Raw genomic sequence first — 20,365 nt, 5'->3', positions numbered from 1 at the left:
AACCTTAACTATTCAAACATGGTAATCTACACATACTAGAAAGCATCAGCCATGAATTATTTGACAGATAAACTAAGTAAAACAAAACCATAGCTGCATGTAAGTTATGTTGAAGATAGAAAACAGAACTTACTCTTTTCAGAAAATCAGGAGTACCCAATCAGAGACCTTAGTCAAGAAAAACACCAATTTTTTTTTTATTTAATTTACTTTCTGCAATGAAAATATGAAAAGTATATTGTTCCAAAACAAAGATACAAACATCAATCAAATAATAAAAGGAGAAATGATGTAAAACGGAATTTTGAAAAGGATACGCAAGATCTTCACTTTCATCTCCGATCCCGTGCCTAGCAACAATAACAACTAATAGAAAATGAGGATTGAGTTAGTTAAATGTCAACTAGAGATGGAGAAGATTTGAAATTGGTAAAGAGCTGCATTATTAGTTCACCTGGACGGGCTGCGGAAGCCAATTGTTCTTAACCATCATACATTAAAAACGGTGATTTAGATTTTAGTATTTTTCATGATTAGAGAATTTAGTCCATCGCTCTAGTGGACGAAGTTTCATAAAAGGAATGAAACTCACATGTATAAAAAAATACAAGTATACGAGATGTTTTTAAAATTATAGAACTCTCCTATCGTCTTGGTTTAATAATTAATATTGTCATTTGTCCTTGGGAAACAGAACAGGCAAACCAAAAGTAGCAAATTTGATAGCATCTTTTCTTTTATGTGTATACATCATAGAAATTTTTCAATCCCCAATTCACAGATTTCCCACATTGTCTAACTAACCATGTCACTTATCACCAACAATAACAACAATAAAAGGAATAAATGCATACCTTCCAGGTAAGTAGAACCTAATGATGCTTGTAGAGCTATAGAACTCAGTTTAACCATTTTATTCAACCAAACTTCTAAATTAAAAATTACCGCCACATGTTTTCTTCTAATGCTATCAAAAGAAAGTTCAAAGACTTCTAAAACTACAAATTATAAACCTTCGCTACTTTTTTAAATTGGAACCTGTAAATTGATACAACTTTTATCAATTAAAGCGACTGGATCAGCTTACAACTTGCAAGTTATCAACCACCAGCTCTAGTAAGCTAAGAATAACATAAAAAGAAGTCGTACCAAGGCAATGGAGTGACATTATGTATCAGGAAAAAAAACTTCATAGATTAATTAATTTATGGACTTAATATTTACCCCATATTTAAGCCGACATTAGTTTTTAGAGAGATTTATTTCATCTTTTTCTTCGAATTTATTTTCCTAAAAGTGTTTACAAGTTTATGCAAATATGACAAGCAAATTTGTGGAGAAGTGAGTGGGGATAGGTGAGAGAAAATTTACTCTAAAACGTGAGTTGTGAACTATTTGCTGCAGAAGTGGTTATGGTTTCACAGATAAGACAAGAAGGCAGCAGAACGAAGCGGCAGAGGTGTGGGGGAGCGAAGAGGCGGAGGTGGCAGAGCAAATCGACGTGGCGAGGGATTGGGCAAGAATACAAACACTGAAAATAAGAGTCATAGTGAAGATGTTATTTTTTAGTGCATTTTTATCCTAATTATAATAAACATAAATTAGAAATTAAACCATAATTTAAAAAAAAAAAGGATATTTGATTAATTTATATATCACATAGACCTTTAAGTTCTTCATAAATTAATGTTAATTTTAAATGTTTTATACTTTGTAACTATTATTCTCAGTCTTGCGATAGTTCATAAATAATTAGTTGAATGTTAAAATAGAAAACATTAATTAATATAATTAACGTAAAAAATGTTTCAAATTAAAATGATTAGATTTTTTAATATATAATTTAGATACATTATGTAGAGCTTTATTTTCTAACTTGCGGCTTTTACTAAGCCATGCTGAAATCTCAGAATCACCTTCAGGCTGTTTCTTTGTTCTTGATTCTTTCATCCTATCTAAAAAAAATATTATCACAACATAAAAGTCTCATACTTTCAAGTTTTAAGCCTACAAATGTAATATTAAGAACACAATCATCAAAATATGACAATAAGTTGACAGCAGAAATGATAGCATAAAAAAACCTAAATTTCCTTGTTTAAGTTATGTTCGGATGGAGGTAAGGAAAAGCAGGGAAATACGTACTAAAATCTTTGTATAGAAGATCTTTAAGGGGGCAAATTGAGAGATATGTGTTCCTCTTCCTTTCACCCAAGGGAAAGGATTACTTTTACTTAAGAGACATTTGCTTAAAAAATTAATGAAAATAATGTCCATATTTTTTTAAAATAAATCAAATGTTCTGAAACAAATGCTAAACAATACAATGGTGGGACTTCATTATTTAATTTAATTTTAACTACAACTCCTAAACAATAGAAGCAAGCAAGTGCTTTCTATGCTTATTGACAAGTTGCTTAATAGGTTGGAATATCACTTTATAGTTTTCAGAAACTCTAACGTGCTACCAATTGAAGTGAGAAACATTCTTCATGCTGCCAAATCCTAACACACAGTGACACAGAGCCCCAATTTGAATTGAAATTAAGCATGCTGGGTGGTTATAGAAAGTCAGCATTATACAATTTCAGAATGTACCAAATCCAGTAAACATAAATCACAATGGCGAAACAAGAAGGACAAAAAACAGGGCAAATGAAGGGAGCTTAGGGCAAAATCAGGACAACCACAAAACACAAAACAATGACGAAACAAAATCAGGGAAATCAATAGAACCCAAAACAATCAGGATAACCACATAACAAAATCAGAAATTCACGGAAAAATTTAAGGGATAAATAAACGAACCTGTTCGTGGTGGCGCGCCTCCTTGCTCTGCGTGGGAACCGCCGCTCTGGGAACCGCGAGCGCCTCCTCTCCTGATCTCAATCTCCCTCGCCTCGCGTAGCGTGGCGTGGTGCGGTGGCGTCAATGGCTGGGGGGAAAGGAAACAACGGCAGCGTCCTGTGAGCTCGTGAGTGGTGGCGCTCCTCTGGCTTGCGGTGCGGTGGCCGTCAATGGCTGGAGGAAAACAACGACAGCCGTGTGAGTGGTTGCGTTGCGAGACTGCGGCTCTGTGGCAGTGGCGCTGGTCGTGAGTGGTTGCGAGCCTGCGGCAGCGGCTGTGGCCGTCAATGGGTTGGTCAGCGGCGTGAATTGGTTAGTGAGTGGTGTGCTCAGTTCACTATATAGGTCTTTTAGGTTGATGAATGTGAGGAAAGGAAGAGGAGCGGATTTTCTTTGCTTTGGTCTCTCCCAGACTCTCTGCAGCAGTACACTCTCTTACTAACTTTAACTTAACTTAATATCATTTTTTTGACTTAACTTAACTTAACAAAAGTTAGAACAAAAAATAAGTTTTAAATGATTTTTTTCTATAATTTTAATTAATTTAACTAATTAATTATATATATCTTTTATTTTATTTTTATTTTTTATTATGTAATAATTAATCTTAAAAGAATTATACTTTTTAATTTAATTTAAAGGTTAATTTTCTTTTAATTCTAAGTTTTTTACTTTAGTTTTTTTCTTTTTTACTAAATTTTTATTTTTTAATGGTTATTTTCTTTAAATTTATATATTTTTCAATTTTTTTCTCTCTTAATATATATTTTAAAAATAAAATATTAATATATACATATATATTTTATTAATTTTATTTTTAAATTAGTTGTTCAATCAAACAAATATAAAGAAATTTTAGAGTATTATTATTGAATAAGACTAAAATTACAAAATTAAAAAAATAGTTTGTCAATTGTGTTACATATAGTGTTATTGTTGATTAAAATAGTTTGTAACAAAATTTAATTTAAGGCATCACCATATTAAAACTAATTGGACAAATTATCTCTGAATTGCATCTTTCCCTTTATATAGAAAAATCACTGAATGTTATATGCATATATTATCGTATACATGTGTCATCTTAAGTTTACTTCACAAACTCGATGCTATGCTCTTATTTATTTGAAATAAAAGAAAGAATAAACATAATATATACTTGTAATTAAAAAGTTTGTAATTCTATATTAAACATGTAAAAACATTGAATAATTTTATAGGAAGATTTTATAGAAAACATTAAATTTGTTTTGAAATAATCAACTCCGTATGAAGTCAAGGTTACAACTTGTCCTGTGTTTGCTAAGGTAAGACCTAAAAGCAATAAAGTTCCAGACTATCCAAAGAGAAATCCACCATCCAAAATTTTAGTTAATACATTAAAAATAAACTCTTATCTGTACAGAAGGAACACGAATTCTAGAATGGAGAAAAATTCAACCAGTTGTAAGATTCCTAGCTCCTTAAATTTCTACTAACATACATCTTTCAAGAAAATCAAGTTTTACTAACGAAATTAACACTATAAATTCAGCTGCAAATCATCAACGGTCAGCAACAGAACAGATGAACAACACTATGGGTCCAACTTCTACGCTCACAAGGAATTACGATTTAGGCTTTTTTGGGTTATCCGAGCCTGATGTCTCAGCTTTCCTCTTAATTCCCAGAAAATGTTCTACCTGAAGCAATTAAAAAAATATGTATAAACATATGAAAAATATAACATAAAAGCTTAAACACGCCCTGAATTATACCTTACGATCACCAAGCATAGGTGTCAAGCCGCCAGGAAGATCTTTCTCAACAGTTGCAAAACCACTTTTTGGGTCACTAGTTTGTCTGCCAATAAAAGACCAAACAGTCACATACATTATTGGTATACTAACTAAGCAAAACAAGGAAATAAGAGAAGATAGAAGAAACTACACAGAAACCATGCTTGCTATATTTACATAATTCCTTTGATATTGTCAAAGACTTGCACAATTCAGTACAAGAACTTTAATTTTACTGCCATAAATCACAGAAAATAATAAAAATAGGTTCCGTTATGCAACTCCTAAAACAATACACTGTTTCAACTTCCTTTTTGCAACAATAACTTTTAACACTAAATCACAAAACCAAACATGCTCCAAGTTTCTCAATTCATTTCATGCAAACAGATCTTTAAATTAAAACTTGAGGAATTATAAGTTTGCATAAAATTGAAAGCATACCCTGGTTTAACATGACCACTAAGAACAAGATAGGGGGTCTGCAAACGTGCTTGAGCTTCCCGCATTCTCTCCACAGACAGTGATGGTGTATCAGAACTCTTCATTTGCTTCATCTTCAATTCTTCTTGATATTGCTTCATACGCTTCTCTTGCTTCATTTTTCCAGGTCCTTTACCGTGGAACTTATGAGAAATCATTCGAAAGGCTTCCTTAGGAGTTAAAATTCTCCCAAATTCATCAGTCCTTTCAATGCGAATCTCCCTTTTTTTCTGAGTTTCCTTCTCGTCATCATCTACAATTCCAACCAATTTACTTTTCTTCTTGTCCATGTTTCTGCCACCCCATTCAATGCTTTCCTTAAGTGTTCCTCGATCTTTAAGCAGTTTCAAAGCACCTGACAATCCTTTCCCTACAGCAACTTCATGGATAGTTTCATCAGGAACGATTTCCTCTTTGTCTTCCTTATTGGGTTGTTCATCTTCATTAGTTTCTTGAACTTCAGTCCATCCACCACCCTCATTAGTCTTTTCTTCATCAGGAACAATAGCCTCTTCATCATCATGCATGAAAACATCTTCACTTTCTGGTTTACGTGCTTCTGAAAAGTACAAAGTAACATGCCTAAGTTTAATTTAATCAACTATCAGCTTCCCCATTATATAACACTTCCAACATGCTTACAAAACATTTATATGTCAGAATACCTACTGTACTGAGCATAAAAAAGAAAGATCAGATCACAAACATTCAAATTATTATTGTGTCATTGGCAAAGATGTCAACAACAAGAGCACAATGAAATAACTATTATATAGAGGATTTCCAAAACAATCAACAGAGTTCCAGCAATCCAAATGGATGAAAAAGAAAACTGATCCACTTTTAAATTTAATCAGGACAGTCATACTCATGAAGTACTATGAAATTCATTGTATTAGAAACCACAAATAAATCAGAATTACCTTCATCAATGTGGAGACCCCAGACAAATTCTTCCATCTCTGTGAAGACCACCTTGTTTTCTCGTGACTCTCCAGCCGTGGGGTTTTGACCATCAGTCTCATTATTATGATTTGAGGTAGCAAGCAACGCAATAGCTTGAGGACCAGATACCCCTTCTTTCTCATGCTTTTTAAGAGCTAATCTTCTTGCTTTCTCTAAGGATTTACGAAGATCCTCATCATCATCAACAAAAGCTGGAGTTTCATCTTCATCTGTTTTAACATTCAGAGTTTGTTCCTGACGCAACAATTTGGAGGCTTCCTCTGCTTTAGCATAAGCAGACTGGTAAGCATTACTTCTCATCTTAGCCTCCAATCTTTCTTGCTCTTCTTTGATAGCTTGCCTCCTCACATTCTTCCGAGAACCAAGGTCACCAACACCCAATCCTGAAGAGACAGCTTCAGCTTCAAGGGCATTAATGTCTAGCTTATCTTTCTTCCGCAAGGACTTTTTCTTCTTGGGCTTCTTAAATTGTAGCATTTCTTCGTGAGTATAGTAATCTGATGATACCTTTCCAGATGAAGTAAGATCTTCAAAGGTATTTGTGGAAACACCTGTTAACCTTCTTCGCAACTGGAAGGTAGAAAAAAGATACCCCAGAAAAAATGAAAAAAGAAAAACAGATAAACAGAATGACCATTGCAATAGGAAAAGAAGAATAGAATGGCTATCACAATATTTCATAAAAGAAAAGCATAACTAACATCTTCAAGTTTCTTCTCAGCTTCACCTGAGAACCGTCCCTTTTCATCCAAAGTTACTCCCTGAACAAAAAAAATCTAATGAGTACATGCATTCACAAAATCTAGTTGCTCATCATCCTTTTTGGGAATGTAACAAGAGTAGCAGACCTCTTCTGCAGCTGGATCATCATACTGTGGCAACATTTTCTTCTCCAAGGAGGGATCACCATTGAACCTGAAATCGAGAGAACAACCTTCATAAAAACTCTTTCCTTTTCAATACTTCATTTTAATCTATACATACATTATAGCACATCGACAACAACTAGAATGTCTTACTTATCATCATATACACCAGTTTTATTTTTTGAAGCTTTATAAGCCTCGTCTCGTCTTTTCTGTTCTCCAATTTCAATGTTTTCCAGCATGTCAACCTCTGCCATGAGAGACAAAAACTCTAATGATGTATCATCACTCACAGACTTCGAACTTACAGAATAAGTAGCAAGTTGTTGTACCTTCGTTAACATCACCATCAGCAAGAATGGGCTGATCTTTGATAGTCAGAACTACTGTACCACCTTCCATAACTTTATCAAGGCCATGGAGAACTTTCAGCCCGGCCAGGTTTTCTGTCAGATATTCAATATGCAGGTATATTTTATCAACCAAATTATCAACAATCAAATAAACATTCATAACCCTCTTACAGATAACTTAAATGCCCTAAGCTGCTGGGCTGTATCCTCATCATCACTTCCCTAGGCATTCAGAAACAGAGAAATTTACCTGTGTGTTGGGCTGTATCCTCATCGTCACTTCCCTCTACTGCAATTTTGTCCTGCGAAAGTTTTAGCATGTTGTAATGATTACATATTTGAAACTGGGAGAAACAGTATCTTAAATCTTAAAGATCATAAAATATAGGTACAACATAAATGGGGGAAAAACCTGCTCCTCAAAAATCTTTGAGAGCTGCAATGCTCTTTTCTTTTCTAACTTGCGGCTTTTACTAACCCATGCTGAAATCTCAGTATCACCTTCAGGCTGTTTCTTTGTTCTTGATTCTTTCATCCTATCTAAAATATTATCACAACATAAAAGTCTCATACTTTCAAGTTTTAAGCCTAGAAATGTAGTATTAAGAACACAATCATCAAAATATGACAATAAGTTGACAGCAGAAATGATAGCATAAAAAAAAAACCCAAATTTCCTTGTTTAAGTTATGTTCAGATGGAGGTAAGGAAAAGCAGGGAAATACGTAACTAAAATCTTCGTATAGAAGATCTTTAAGGGGGCAAATTGCGAGATATGTGTTCCTCTTCCTTTCACCCAAGGGAAAGGATTACTTTTACTTAAGAGACATTTGCATAAAAAATTAATTAAAATAATGTCCATATTTTTTTAAAATAAATCAAATGTTCTGAAACAAATGCTAAACAATACAATGGTGGGACTTCATTATTTAATTTAATTTTAACTACAACTCCTAAACAATAGAAGCAAGCAAGTGCTTTCTATGCTTATTGACAAGTTGCTTAATAGGTTGGAATATCCCTTTATAGTTTTCAGAAAGTCTAACGTGCTACCAATTGAAGTGAGAAACATTCTTCATGCTGCCAAATCCTAACACACACAGTGACACAAAGCCCCAATTTGAATTGAAATTAAGCATGCTGTGTAGTTGTACAAAGTCAGAATTATACAATTTCAGAATGTACCAAAGCCAATAAACATAAATCACAACGGCGAAACAAGAAGGACAAAAACAGGGCAAATCAAGGGAGCTTAGGGCAAAATCAGGACAACCACAAAACAAAAAACAATGGCGAAACAAAATCATGGAAATCAGTAGAACCAAAACAATCAGGATAACCACAAAACAAAATCAGGAAATCACGGAAAAATTAAGGGATAAATAAACGAACCTGGTCGTGGTGGCGCGCCTCCTTGCTCTGCGTGGGAACCGCCGCTCTGGGAACCGTCACGCCGCGCCTTCTCTCCTTATCTAAATCTCCCTCGCGTCGCGTAGCGTGGTGCGTGGCCTGTGACTCTGAGTGCGTTGTGTGGTTTGTCTTTGTTTTTAATCACAGAGTCTCACCCACCTAGTACACCAGAGCAGCAGACATAGGTCTGTTAGAGACGATTCCAGGGATGCGCCGCGACGACGACTCCAATGGCTATCGTGATGACAAAAAGCGGCGCTGGAGATTTTCCAACGATGATCACGAACTGGCGGCGAGTGCGATTCTGCTCCGTTTCAACGAGAACGCGAGCCCTCTCGTTGGTAGCGTCTGCTCTCCTTCGTAGTGTGTATCGATGTGTGTTCGTTCCAGTGTATGGATTGTTATTAGGATACTTCTTCCTCTACCTCCGATGATTTATTCAGCATTCTTAATACTTTTCAAAATTTTTAAAATAATATTTTGATATTTATTCCACTAACTAATCTTGAATAAAAGATACTAAATTTCGAAATCCAATTAAAATAATTATCTAACCGGGAATTCAAACTAAAAAGATTGTCGAATTTTGAAATCTACCTATATTGTTACCAGATTTCAATGTATATATATATATATATATATATATATATATATATTCTTTTATACTAATTTTTTTATTTAAAGTTTAATTATATTTATTTATAATACATTATTTAAAAATAAAATTAATAAAAATATGTATGTATATATTAATATTTTATTTTATTTTTAAAATATATATTAAGAGAGAAAGAATTGAAAAATATATAAATTTAAAGAAAATAACCATTAAAAAATGAAAAAATTAGTAAAACAAAAAAAAATAAACTAAAGAAAAAAACTTAGAATTAAAAAAAACCTTTAAATAAAATAAAATAAAATAATTAAAATATATAATTTTTTAAAGATTAATTATTACATAATAAAAAATAAAATAAAAGATATAAATATATATATATATATATAATTAATTAGTTAAATTAATTAAAATTATGGAAAAAAATCATTTTAAACTTATTTTTTGTTGAAACTTTTGTTAAAAAAATATGATATTAACTTAAGTTAAAGTTAGTAAGATAGTGTGTTGCTGTTAGAGACGAAAGGAAAGAAAATCCGCTCCTCCTCCTTTCCTCACTTTCATATCAACCTAAAAAACCTATATAGTGAACTCAGCACACCACTCACCAACCAATTCACGCCGCTGCAAGCCACTCACGGCTGTCGTTGTTTTCCTCCCAGCCATTGACGGCCACCGCACCGCACCACCACTCACGACCTCACGCGACGCTGCCGTTGTTTCCTTTCCCCCACCCATTTGACGCTGCGTCGCTGCCGTTGAACGTTTCCTCCCAGCCATCGACGCCACCGCAACACGCCACGCTACGCCACGCACCAGGACGCGACGCGAGGGAGATTGAGATAAGGAGAGGAGGCGCGGCGCGACGGTTCCCAGAGCGGCGGTTCCCACGCAGAGCAAGAGGTGTGCCACCACGAACAGGTTCGTTTATTTATCCCTTAAATTTTTCCGTGAATTTCTGATTTTGTTATGTGGTTATCATGATTGTTTTGGGTTCTATTGATTTCCTTGATTTTGTTTCGTCATTGTTTTGTGTTTTGTGGTTGTCCTGATTTTGCCCTAAGCTCTCTTCATTTGCCCTGTTTTTGCCCTAAGCTCCCTTCATTTGCCCTGTTTTTGTCCTTCTTGTTTCGCCATTGTGATTTATGTTTACTGGATTTGGTACATTCTGAAATTGTATATGACTTTCTATAACCACCCAGCATGCTTAATTTCAATTCAAATTAGGGCTCTGTGTCACTGTGTGTTAGGATTTGTAACCTGTCAATCTGAAAAATCTTTTAACACGTCAAAAATGTTAAATTAAAAAAAATTATATTTATTCATTAAGTATGGAGAGCAAAATGTTTGAGACACCGACGAATTCAAATTAAATCTTTAAATTTAAATTTAAAGACTAAAAACGTATTTAATCATTTTATATATATATATATATAATATATTATATATTTATATATTGTTAATATATTTATATAAAATTAAATTATAAATTTTACGAACCAGATCTGAATTTAAAGATTAAAAATATATTTAATCCATGTATATTTTGTTAATACATATTTATATAAAATTAAATTATAAATTTAACAAGCCGGGAACTTGCACTAGTTGAATAGATAAGCCTGACCTAGCCAGGGGTTATAAAATCCTTTTTCTTTTCAATGAAATAGCCACAGAAATCACCAGTACGGTGTCGTTTTCTTATATCCTCTTGTAGACATTCATCACTTCTCACCCGACCCATTTCATCGCAAACCCAAACGAACACTAACCTTTTGCATCTCCAAATTCCTCTGAAGTTTGCGCCACTATTCTCTTAGACTGCAACACTCAATCATCTTGTTCACCTTATTTTTGAAGCGGAAGTGTAGGTGTACCCTTCAATTGACACTGTACCGCTTGCCTTCACTCTTTTTTCTTTCTTTGTTTTGCTCTGTCTTTTGATTGAATTGATTAGCTTTTATTGCTTATTACGCGGATAATTTATCAAAATCAAGTTTTTAACTGTTATCTCAAAAGGGTATTTTCTTGGTGTTGTTTCAGGGTGTCCTGTTCCGTGCTTGAACATTTTACTATTTTCAACCTTTCATTGTTTCAACAGAGACTTGTAGATTGTTCTGTGTGAATAGAAAGGAAGTTTTTTTTTATCCTCGTGGATATGGCTATAGTTGAATCAGTAGGGAAAATTCCCCTGCAAGACCCACCTGAGGAGGAGTTTAGTGCTGCTGACTTGACTTGGACCAAGTTTGGCACTGGTGAGCACCATGATGTGGTTGCCCTTATTCCCTATGACAGAGTTGATGCTTTTATAATTGGTGAATGCTCGAATGTGGAGTGCCCCACTCGGTTTCATATTGAGAGAGGAAGGAAACGAACTATTGGAAGCTTGAAGGAGTACAAGGATGATGAGTATCTTGAGTACAGGCTGTAAGTTTCTGCCATGCCTATAATGTATTTCAAAATGACTATGATCAAGCTTTTAGACCGTTTCTTCCTCTTTTGGCTTTTATGATAATTGTTTAGCGTTTTCTAGCTTCATCTGTTTTGATAGATTACAGTTACTTTGAAGTGTGAAGTACTTTCCTTGTAGGAATTTGGTCCTTGTTTTAAATTTGTTCATAAGTTCTATAGTTCCCTTGTTTCTGTCTGAATTTTGGAAGCAGTAGCTGACTAGAACATGAATAATTTAAAACTTAAAGTGATGATCTGCCCAATTAGGATTCCATTACTCATGTTGTGTAGTTGAACCCTACTCTTTGTGAAGGTACTGGTGCTCGTTTGGACCAGAAAATTATGGGGAGGGAGGAGGTATATTACCAAGTCGAAGGTATAGACTTAACACTCGAAATCGTGCTGCTAGGCCTCAATCTATGCGAGGTTGTACTTGTCATTTTGTTGTCAAACGTCTTTATGCTCGTCCATCCCTTGCACTTATTATATACAATGAGAGGCGTCATGTTAACAAGTCTGGTTTCATCTGCCATGGACCACTTGATAGAGATGCCATTGGTCCTGGTGCCAAAAAGATTCCTTATATAGGCAACGAAATTCAGCAGCAAACTATGTCCATGATATATCTGGGCATCCCAGAAGAGAATATCTTGGAGAAACACATAGAAGGAATTCAACGATATTGTGGCTCAGATGCAAAAGTAAATAGTCTTGCTTCTCAGTATGTCCACAAGCTAGGGATGATTATCAAAAGGTCTACCCATGAGCTGGATCTAGATGATCAAGCTAGCATCCGCATGTGGATTGAGCGCAATAGAAAGTCTGTATTTTTTCACCAAGATACTTCAGAGTCTGGCCCTTTCATCTTGGGGATCCAGACAGAATGGCAGCTGCAACAAATGATTCGCTTTGGTCATCGAAGTGTTATTGCGGCAGACTCTACTTTTGGTGTGAAGAGACTGAAAGTAATTTTGTTTTTCCAATCATCACTAAGTTATGCTAGATCTAAAGCAAATGCAGTTTTCTTTCTCTCGTTGCAGTACATTTTCAATTGACCTAACATAGTTATCTTTTCATATTGGCAGTATCCGTTGTTCACGGTACTTGTTTTTGATTCAAGACAACATGCACTTCCTGTTGCATGGGTCATTACACGTAGCTTTGCAAAGCCTGATGTGTCCAAGTGGCTGAAAGCTTTAATTGATCGAGCTCGTAGTGTTGAGCCTGGATGGAAAGTCAGTGGATTTTTAATTGATGATGCTGCAGCTGAAATTGATCTTTTGAGGTAAGATTTATTGCTTTTGAAATGAGTTTGGTTTAATACTCAGCAGTGGTAATTAAATTTCATACTTCTATTAATTGATTTTACAGAGATATATTTTGCTGTCCTGTGCTATTTTCACTGTGGCGTGTCCGTAGATCATGGCTTAGGAATATTGTTAAGAAATGCAGTACTATTGAGGTTCAGCGGGAGATTTTTAAGCGTCTTGGTACAATAGTGTACAGTATTTGGGGAGGCATTAATACAGCACAGGCCTTAGAACAGTTCATGTTGGATTATGTTGATCAGACTACTTTCATGGAATACTTCAAAACCTCCTGGTTGCCCAAGCTTGGTTAGATCTTTCTCCTTTTTTCCCTTGCATGCACATGAAATATCTGTTGAGTGATGATATATTCACAAGTATGTTTGAAAGCCTGACATTGTGAATTAGATGTTCCTTAATATTTCGCTTCAGAACTTATGGGCTTAGTTAGTAATTGATAAATTAACTTGCTCTCCCCTTATCCTTCTGTTCTGTTGTGCAGAAATGTGGCTTTCAACAATGAGAAATTTTCAATTAGCCAGCCAGGAAGCATCTGGAGCATTAGAAGCCTATCATGTTAAACTGAAAGCCAAACTTTTTGATGACTCACATCTTGGAGCCCTGCAAAGAGTAGATTGGTTAGTTCACAAGTTGACAACTGAGTTGCATTCAAGCTACTGGCTTGATCGCTATGCTGATGAAAGTGACTCTTTCCAGAATGTGAAGGAAAAATATATTCTCTCTACATCATGGCATCGAGCACTTCAAATTCCAGACTATGCTGTTACCTTGGATGATAGAGACCACCTCTTTGCCAAGGTTGTGAGCCAAAAAAATAGTAGCTTAACTCATCTAGTGTGGAATCCGGGATCTGAATTTGCATTCTGTGATTGTTCTTGGTCAATGCAAGGTAATCTTTGCAAGCATGTCATCAAAGTAAACATGATTTGTGAAAATCTTAAAGGTTATCAATCTTCCATGTCTTTCCGGTCTTTTGAAGAGGTTTTGATGGATTTATGGAGAAAACCAGTGGATGATTCATTTGCATTGGATCTTTCATTGGCGTGCACCCATCAGATGCTAGATCAAATCCAAAAACTTGTTGAACTGAACAATTCTACTGATATTGGCATTGTAGTTAACAATATGCCTCTGAAATGGGTTTCTAAGAAAAGCAGAACTTGCATTGGCAAACCATCGTCAAGTTTGGCTATTCCTCATGGTAGCAGTAACACAAAAAGTGTTGTTGTGCACAAGAAGAACCGGAAACGGAAAAGATTGTCACGATTAAGATGACCAATTTGGCTAGTACCAGTAGTCATTATGTTTGATCTAGATTCTAGAATGTCTGACCAATGCAAACTGGAATTCTTTTCAAAATATTCTGCTAGTTTTATAATGTCCGACTTTCTCATTCTGTTGCCTCGTGGCTCTGAAGTTGCAGCATCTGTTAAAAAGGTCAGCATACTTCCTACCCTGATCAGAGAACAGTTTTTGCTGTAATTATACGAACATAGTTGGTAGTTGGAGATAAAGTGGACGAAGCAAAGCAATTGTGGTGTGTATGCTGTTTTCAGCTTTTATGCCTGGCAATGCTTTTAGGTGATCACGTGCGATGAGGTAGTGGTAAATTTTACTTAGAAAGTAGAATTCGTTTTCCCTTTTCAATTTCATCAACTTCCTGTGACTTTCATATTCATGCTAGTGTAATAATTTATTTTTTAATTTTTACGTTGTACCATCTTTAGAATTTTAAGTTCTTTCAAGATCAAGTCCTCAGTTCATGGTGGAGGATAGATCATTCCATGGATCATTTCTACTCTTAGTTTTGGCTCTGATATTCTTTTTCATTGATTTACATGTTATGTACATATACTATTTACTGACTTGTTACTTGAAATAAATTGCAAGACATATATACACACACACACTTTAATTAGTAGAATTGGGTACTTATATATTTTGTTATCTTTACAGAAAAGTAGTGGGATTCCATACATCCTTCAAGCGAACACCTTCCTCTACTTGTAAAACAAACAATTTGTCTCGATTGTAAATATCTCCATTGGTACACTCAATTTATATTTTTAATTGCATCTATTTTTAACTTCTGTCTTGCCCAAAATAATGTAGATATTCTTTTTTTTTTGGTCTGAGATTGACTTTCCACCCAGTATATTGATCTATTTATAATCAAAAGGGTTACACAGTTGATAAATAGCTTCAGCTATTTTCAAGAGAACAATTAAATTATCACAACTTCATAAGATACATTGAACGTGGTTAACTACTAGGAAAATAAGAAACATTGATTGTCCTATTTCCAACAGTAAGTGGTGTCTTTTATGCAATTTCCACCTCTATTTTTCTTTAGTAATATTTTACAGTTCTCTGTTATCTTTAAAATGAGATTATGTAACTAGATGTTCTTTTTTTGCCTTAGAAACTGATTTCAAAATCTTGTAACAATATAGGTAGATTTCAAAATTCGACAATCTTTATAGTTTGATTTCCCCGGTTAGATAATTATTTTAATTGGATTTCAAAATTTAGTATCTTTTATTTCAGCGTTAGTGAGTGGGATAAAGATTAAAAAGTTATTTTAAAAAATTTTAAAAGTTTTAAGAATGCTGAAGAAATCATTGGAGGTAGAGGAAGAAGTATCCCAATAACAATCCATCAGCCTTGAATAACCCAATTCATATAATTCGTCCACCGTCGGGTCAGTCCGGTCGGCAACCCGTTTAAAAAAAAAAAAGAAAAAAAGGGCATGCTCATGCTCTCAAACAGACCTATCTCTGTTGCTCTGGTGTACTAGGTGGTTGAGGCTCTGTGATTAAAAACAAAGACAAAACACACCACGCACTTAGAGTCACAGGCCACACGACACGTAAGCCACCACTACCATACAGAAAGAAGCCGCGAGCGACAACCAACGCCCAAGATTAAGAGAGGAGGTGCGACGCCACGCAACATGCTACGCAAGGGAGATTGAGATAAGGAGAGGAGGCGTGGCGTGATGGTTCTCAGAGCGGCGGTTCCCACGCAGAGCAAGGTGTGCCACCACGAACAGGTTCGTTTATTTATTCCTTAATTTTTTAGTGATTTCCTGATTTTGGTGTGGTTATCCTGATTGTTTTTGTCTACTGATTTTCCTGATTTTGTTTCGCCTTTGTTTTGTGTTTTGTGGTTGTCCTGATTATGCCTTAAGCTCCCTTGATTTGCCCTGTTTTTGTCCTTGTTTCGCCATTGTGATTTATGTTTACTGGCTTTGGTACATTCTTCTGAAATTGTATAATTCTGACTTTGTATAACTACCCAGCATGCTTAATTTCAACTCAAATTGGGGCTCTGTTTCACTGTGTGTTAGGATTTGGCAGCATGAAGAATGTTTCTCACTTCAATTGGTAGCACGTTAGAGTTTCTGAAAACTATAAAGTGATATTCCAACCTATTAAGCAACTTGTCAATAAGCATAGATAGCACCGTCTTGCTTCTATTGTTTAGGAGTTGTAGTTAAAATTAATTTAAATAATGAAGTTCCACCCTTGTATTGTTTAGCATTTGTTTCAGAACATTTGATTTATTTTAAAAAACTATGGACATTATTTTCATTAATTTTTTAAGCAAATGTCTCTTGAGTAAAAGTAATCCTTTCCCTTGGGTGAAAGGAAGAGGAACACATATCTCGCAATTTAGGTTTTTTTTATGCTGTCATTTCTACTGTCAACTTATTTTCATATTTTGATGATTGTGTTCTTAATACTACATTTCTAGGCTTAAAACTTGAAAGTATGAGACTTTTATGTTGTGATAATATTTATATTTTTAGATAGGATGAAAGAATCAAGAACAAAGAAACAGCCTGAAGGTGATACTGAGATTTCAGCATGGGTTAGTAAAAGCCGCAAGTTAGAAAAGAAAAGAGCATTGCAGCTCTGAGATTTTTGAGGAGCAGGATTTTCCCCCATTTATGTTGTACCTATATATTATGATCTTTAAGATACTGTTTCTCCCAGTTTCAAATATGTAATCATTACAACATGCTAAAACTTTCGCAGGACTGATTTATTTGTGGTTTCTAATACAATGAATTTCATAGTACTTCATGAGTATGACTGTCCTGATTAAATTTAAAAGTGGATCAGTTTTCTTTTTCATCCATTTGGATTGCTGGAACTCTGTTGATTGTTTTGGAAATCCTCTATATAATAGTTATTTCATTGTGCTCTTGTTGTTGACATCTTTGCCAATGACACAATAATAATTTGAATGTTTGTGATCTGATCTTTCTTTTTTGTGCTCAGTACAGTAGGTGTTCTGACATATAAATGTTTTGTAAGTATGTTGGAAGTGTTATATAATGGGGAAGCTGATAGTTGATTAAATTAAACTTAGGCATGTTACTTTGTACTTTTCAGAAGCACGTAAACCAGAAAGTGAAGATGTTTTCATGCATGATGATGAAGAGGCTATTGTTTCTGATGAAGAAAAGACTAATGAGGGTGGTGGATGGACTGAAGTTCAAGAAACTAATGAAGATGAACAACCCAATAAGGAAGGCAAAGAGGAAATCGTTCCTGATGAAACTATCCATGAAGTTGCTGTAGGGAAAGGATTGTCAGGTGCTTTGAAACTGCTTAAAGATCGAGGAACACTTAAGGAAAGCATTGAATGGGGTGGCAGAAACATGGACAAGAAGAAAAGTAAATTGGTTGGAATTGTAGATGATGACGAGAAGGAAACTCAGAAAAAAAGGGAGATTCGCATTGAAAGGACCGATGAATTTGGGAGAATTTTAACTCCTAAGGAAGCCTTTCGAATGATTTCTCATAAGTTCCACGGTAAAGGACCTGGAAAAATGAAGCAAGAGAAGCGTATGAAGCAATATCAAGAAGAATTGAAGATGAAGCAAATGAAGAGTTCTGATACACCATCACTGTCTGTGGAGAGAATGCGGGAAGCTCAAGCACGTTTGCAGACCCCCTATCTTGTTCTTAGTGGTCATGTTAAACCAGGGTATGCTTTCAATTTTATGCAAACTTATAATTCCTCAAGTTTTAATTTAAAGATCTGTTTGCATGAAATGAATTGAGAAACTTGGAGCATGTTTGGTTTTGTGATTTAGTGTTAAAAGTTATTGTTGCAAAAAGGAAGTTGAAACAGTGTATTGTTTTAGGAGTTGCATAACGGAACCTATTTTTATTATTTTCTGTGATTTATGGCAGTAAAATTAAAGTTCTTGTACTGAATTGTGCAAGTCTTTGACAATATCAAAGGAATTATGTAAATATAGCAAGCATGGTTTCTGTGTAGTTTCTTCTATCTTCTCTTATTTCCTTGTTTTGATTAGTTAGTATACCAATAATGTATGTGACTGTTTGGTTTTTTATTGGCAGACAAACTGGTGACCCAAAAAGTGGTTTTGCAACTGTTGAGAAAGATCTTCCTGGCGGCTTGACACCTATGCTTGGTGATCGTAAGGTATAATTCAGGGCGTGTTTAAGCTTTTATGTTATATTTTTCATATGTTTATACATATTTTTTTAATTTTTTCAGGTAGAACATTTTCTGGGAATTAAGAGGAAAACTGAGACATCAGACTCGGATAACCCAAAAAAGCCTAAATCGTATTTCCTTGTCCTGTGAGCATAGAAGTTGTACCCATAGTGTTGTTCATCTATTCTGTTGCTGACTGCTGATGATTTGCAGCTGAATTTAGTGTTAATTTCGTAATAAAACTTGATTTTCTTGAAAGATGTATGTTAGTAGAAATTTAAGGAGCTAGCAATCTCACAACTGGTTGAATTTTTCTCCATTCTAGAATTCGTGTTCCTTCTGTACAGATAAGAGTTTATTTTTAATGAATTAACTAAAATTTTGGATTGTGGATTTCTCTTTGGATAGTCTGGAACTTATTACTGTTAGTTCTTACCTTAGCAAACACAGGACAAGTTGTATCCTTGATTTCACACGGAGTTGATTATTTCAAAACAAATTTAATGTTTATATGTAACACAGTTAACAAAGTATTTTTTTAATTTTATAATTTTAGTCTTTCTTATTCAATAATAATATTCTAAAATTTCTTTATATTTATTTGATTGGACAACTAATCAAATCAGACCTCTACGTAACAAAATGTATAGCAATCCAGAGAGGTATAAAGCGAAAGAAACAAATAAATCATCTCAATTTGATTTCTGTGAAAAAGAATAATTAGCCTGCCAATCATCAAAGGTCAAAGATGCATAATTGCACTTTTCTTCTTATTCAGCAAATCTTCAATCGAAAATTTTCATATTATACTAGAGATATTATATATCTATTGATTTTAATTTTATTGATGGAAATATTATATATTTTATTCTCTTGTATTATTATCAAATATTCATGTATTATGATAATATATTAGATTTTATTTTTTTTCCTTGTTATGGGATATTGTACTCTATATATTGGACAAGTTTCTAATAGATTAATATGAAAGCTATATTTTAGTTGTACATATTTTTCCTTCTTATAACTTCTACATATCTAACATGATATTAGAGCCATTACATTCTCTTCTCTGATATCTAACATGGTATTAGAGTCATTACCTTCTCTTCTCTGATGTCTAACATGGTATCAGAGTCATTATCTTCTCCTGTCTGATAAAAAAAATCTCAATGTTCTCGTTTTTCTCAAGTCCTCGACTTTGTCAAACTCTCGGCTTTCTCGTTCTCAGTTTTATCGTTCTCGGTTGTCTCGTCTCGGCTTTCTCAAGCTCTCCAAACACTGTTACTTTCAAGTTGGGCCTTCATAAGCTTCATGCTCATCTTGAGAGGGGGTGTTAGAGATATATATTTCTTGATTTTAAATCTATTGATGGAGATATCATATATTTTATTATCTTGTATTATTGTCAAATATTCATGTATTATGATGATATATTCGGTTTTGTTTTTCTCTCATATTATGGGATATTATACTTTATATATTGGACAAGTTTCCAATGAATCAATTTGAAAGCTATATTTTAGTTGTTTTTCATCAAACACCTCTTGTGCATACTTTTCCTTCTCATAGCTTATACATATCTAACATCTTAACACATATTTGGAAAAAACAACATTTTATACAAGAAAATAAAATATAATCTAAAATAAAGAAATAAGAACAAAAATCCCAAGAAAAGGCAATTAGACTAGAAAAATACTAACAAGTTGAGTCTTAAACAATCAATTTTCAAAGAGGCGAAGTGAGTTTTCCAGAAGAGGAGGTAGCTAGGAGAAGAAAGGAGAGG

The 20,365-nt window shown here is 34.4% G+C and overlaps 4 protein-coding genes across 10 annotated transcripts in view; 2 read left to right on the top strand and 2 right to left on the bottom strand.

The window, feature by feature from the left end:
* The window catches only part of LOC114168948, a 34,163-nt gene extending 31,303 nt beyond the window's left edge, over window positions 1-2,860 (bottom strand). The window contains exon 1 of one of the 2 annotated variants that reach the window (XM_028053936.1): window positions 2,809-2,860. The gene's annotated coding sequence lies outside the window, so the exon portion shown is untranslated. The remainder of the gene's footprint in view (window positions 1-2,808) is intronic. The other variant, XM_028053935.1, reaches the window with a different exon arrangement.
* Window positions 2,861-4,200: 1,340 nt separating this feature from the next.
* Window positions 4,201-9,113, bottom strand: LOC114169941 (SART-1 family protein DOT2-like). 2 transcript variants are annotated; one of them, XM_028055347.1, is made up of 11 exons: window positions 8,686-9,113; window positions 7,706-7,833; window positions 7,544-7,595; window positions 7,273-7,386; window positions 7,094-7,190; window positions 6,923-6,989; window positions 6,776-6,835; window positions 6,032-6,644; window positions 5,070-5,667; window positions 4,605-4,689; window positions 4,201-4,529 (listed from the first exon to the last, which is right to left on the bottom strand). In XM_028055347.1, the coding sequence occupies exons 2-11, from the start codon at window positions 7,826-7,828 to the stop codon at window positions 4,455-4,457; spliced, it is 1,884 nt and encodes a 627-aa protein (XP_027911148.1). In that variant the 5' UTR covers window positions 7,829-7,833; window positions 8,686-9,113; the 3' UTR covers window positions 4,201-4,454. The 2 variants fall into 2 exon arrangements, with proteins under 2 accessions (XP_027911148.1, XP_027911149.1); XM_028055348.1 differs by having other exon boundaries at window positions 7,706-7,829.
* Window positions 9,114-9,840: 727 nt separating this feature from the next.
* LOC114169965 (SART-1 family protein DOT2-like) lies at window positions 9,841-18,971 on the top strand. Of its 5 annotated transcripts, XM_028055380.1 has the most exons (6): window positions 14,408-14,697; window positions 15,055-16,150; window positions 16,910-17,035; window positions 17,499-18,096; window positions 18,477-18,561; window positions 18,637-18,971. In XM_028055380.1, exons 4-6 carry the CDS (start codon window positions 17,531-17,533, stop codon window positions 18,724-18,726), a joined length of 741 nt encoding a protein of 246 aa, XP_027911181.1. In that variant the 5' UTR covers window positions 14,408-14,697; window positions 15,055-16,150; window positions 16,910-17,035; window positions 17,499-17,530; the 3' UTR covers window positions 18,727-18,971. The 5 variants fall into 5 exon arrangements, with proteins under 5 accessions (XP_027911184.1, XP_027911183.1, XP_027911185.1 ...); XM_028055383.1 differs by lacking the exons at window positions 14,408-14,697; window positions 15,055-16,150 and adding an exon at window positions 9,841-10,240 and having other exon boundaries at window positions 16,914-17,035; XM_028055382.1 differs by lacking the exons at window positions 14,408-14,697; window positions 15,055-16,150 and adding an exon at window positions 9,841-10,240.
* LOC114169964 lies at window positions 10,997-14,929 on the top strand. Its single transcript, XM_028055379.1, has 6 exons — window positions 10,997-11,186; window positions 11,363-11,746; window positions 12,084-12,735; window positions 12,856-13,055; window positions 13,142-13,386; window positions 13,580-14,929. The coding sequence occupies exons 2-6, from the start codon at window positions 11,478-11,480 to the stop codon at window positions 14,371-14,373; spliced, it is 2,160 nt and encodes a 719-aa protein (XP_027911180.1). The 5' UTR covers window positions 10,997-11,186; window positions 11,363-11,477; the 3' UTR covers window positions 14,374-14,929.
* Window positions 18,972-20,365: the final 1,394 nt, after the last annotated feature.

This window comes from Vigna unguiculata, chromosome 11 (genome assembly GCF_004118075.2).
Source record: "Vigna unguiculata cultivar IT97K-499-35 chromosome 11, ASM411807v1, whole genome shotgun sequence".
Lineage (NCBI taxonomy): Eukaryota > Viridiplantae > Streptophyta > Magnoliopsida > Fabales > Fabaceae > Vigna > Vigna unguiculata.
Note: the sequence above shows the minus strand (reverse complement) of the source record. Positions and strands in the feature narration are given on the sequence as shown.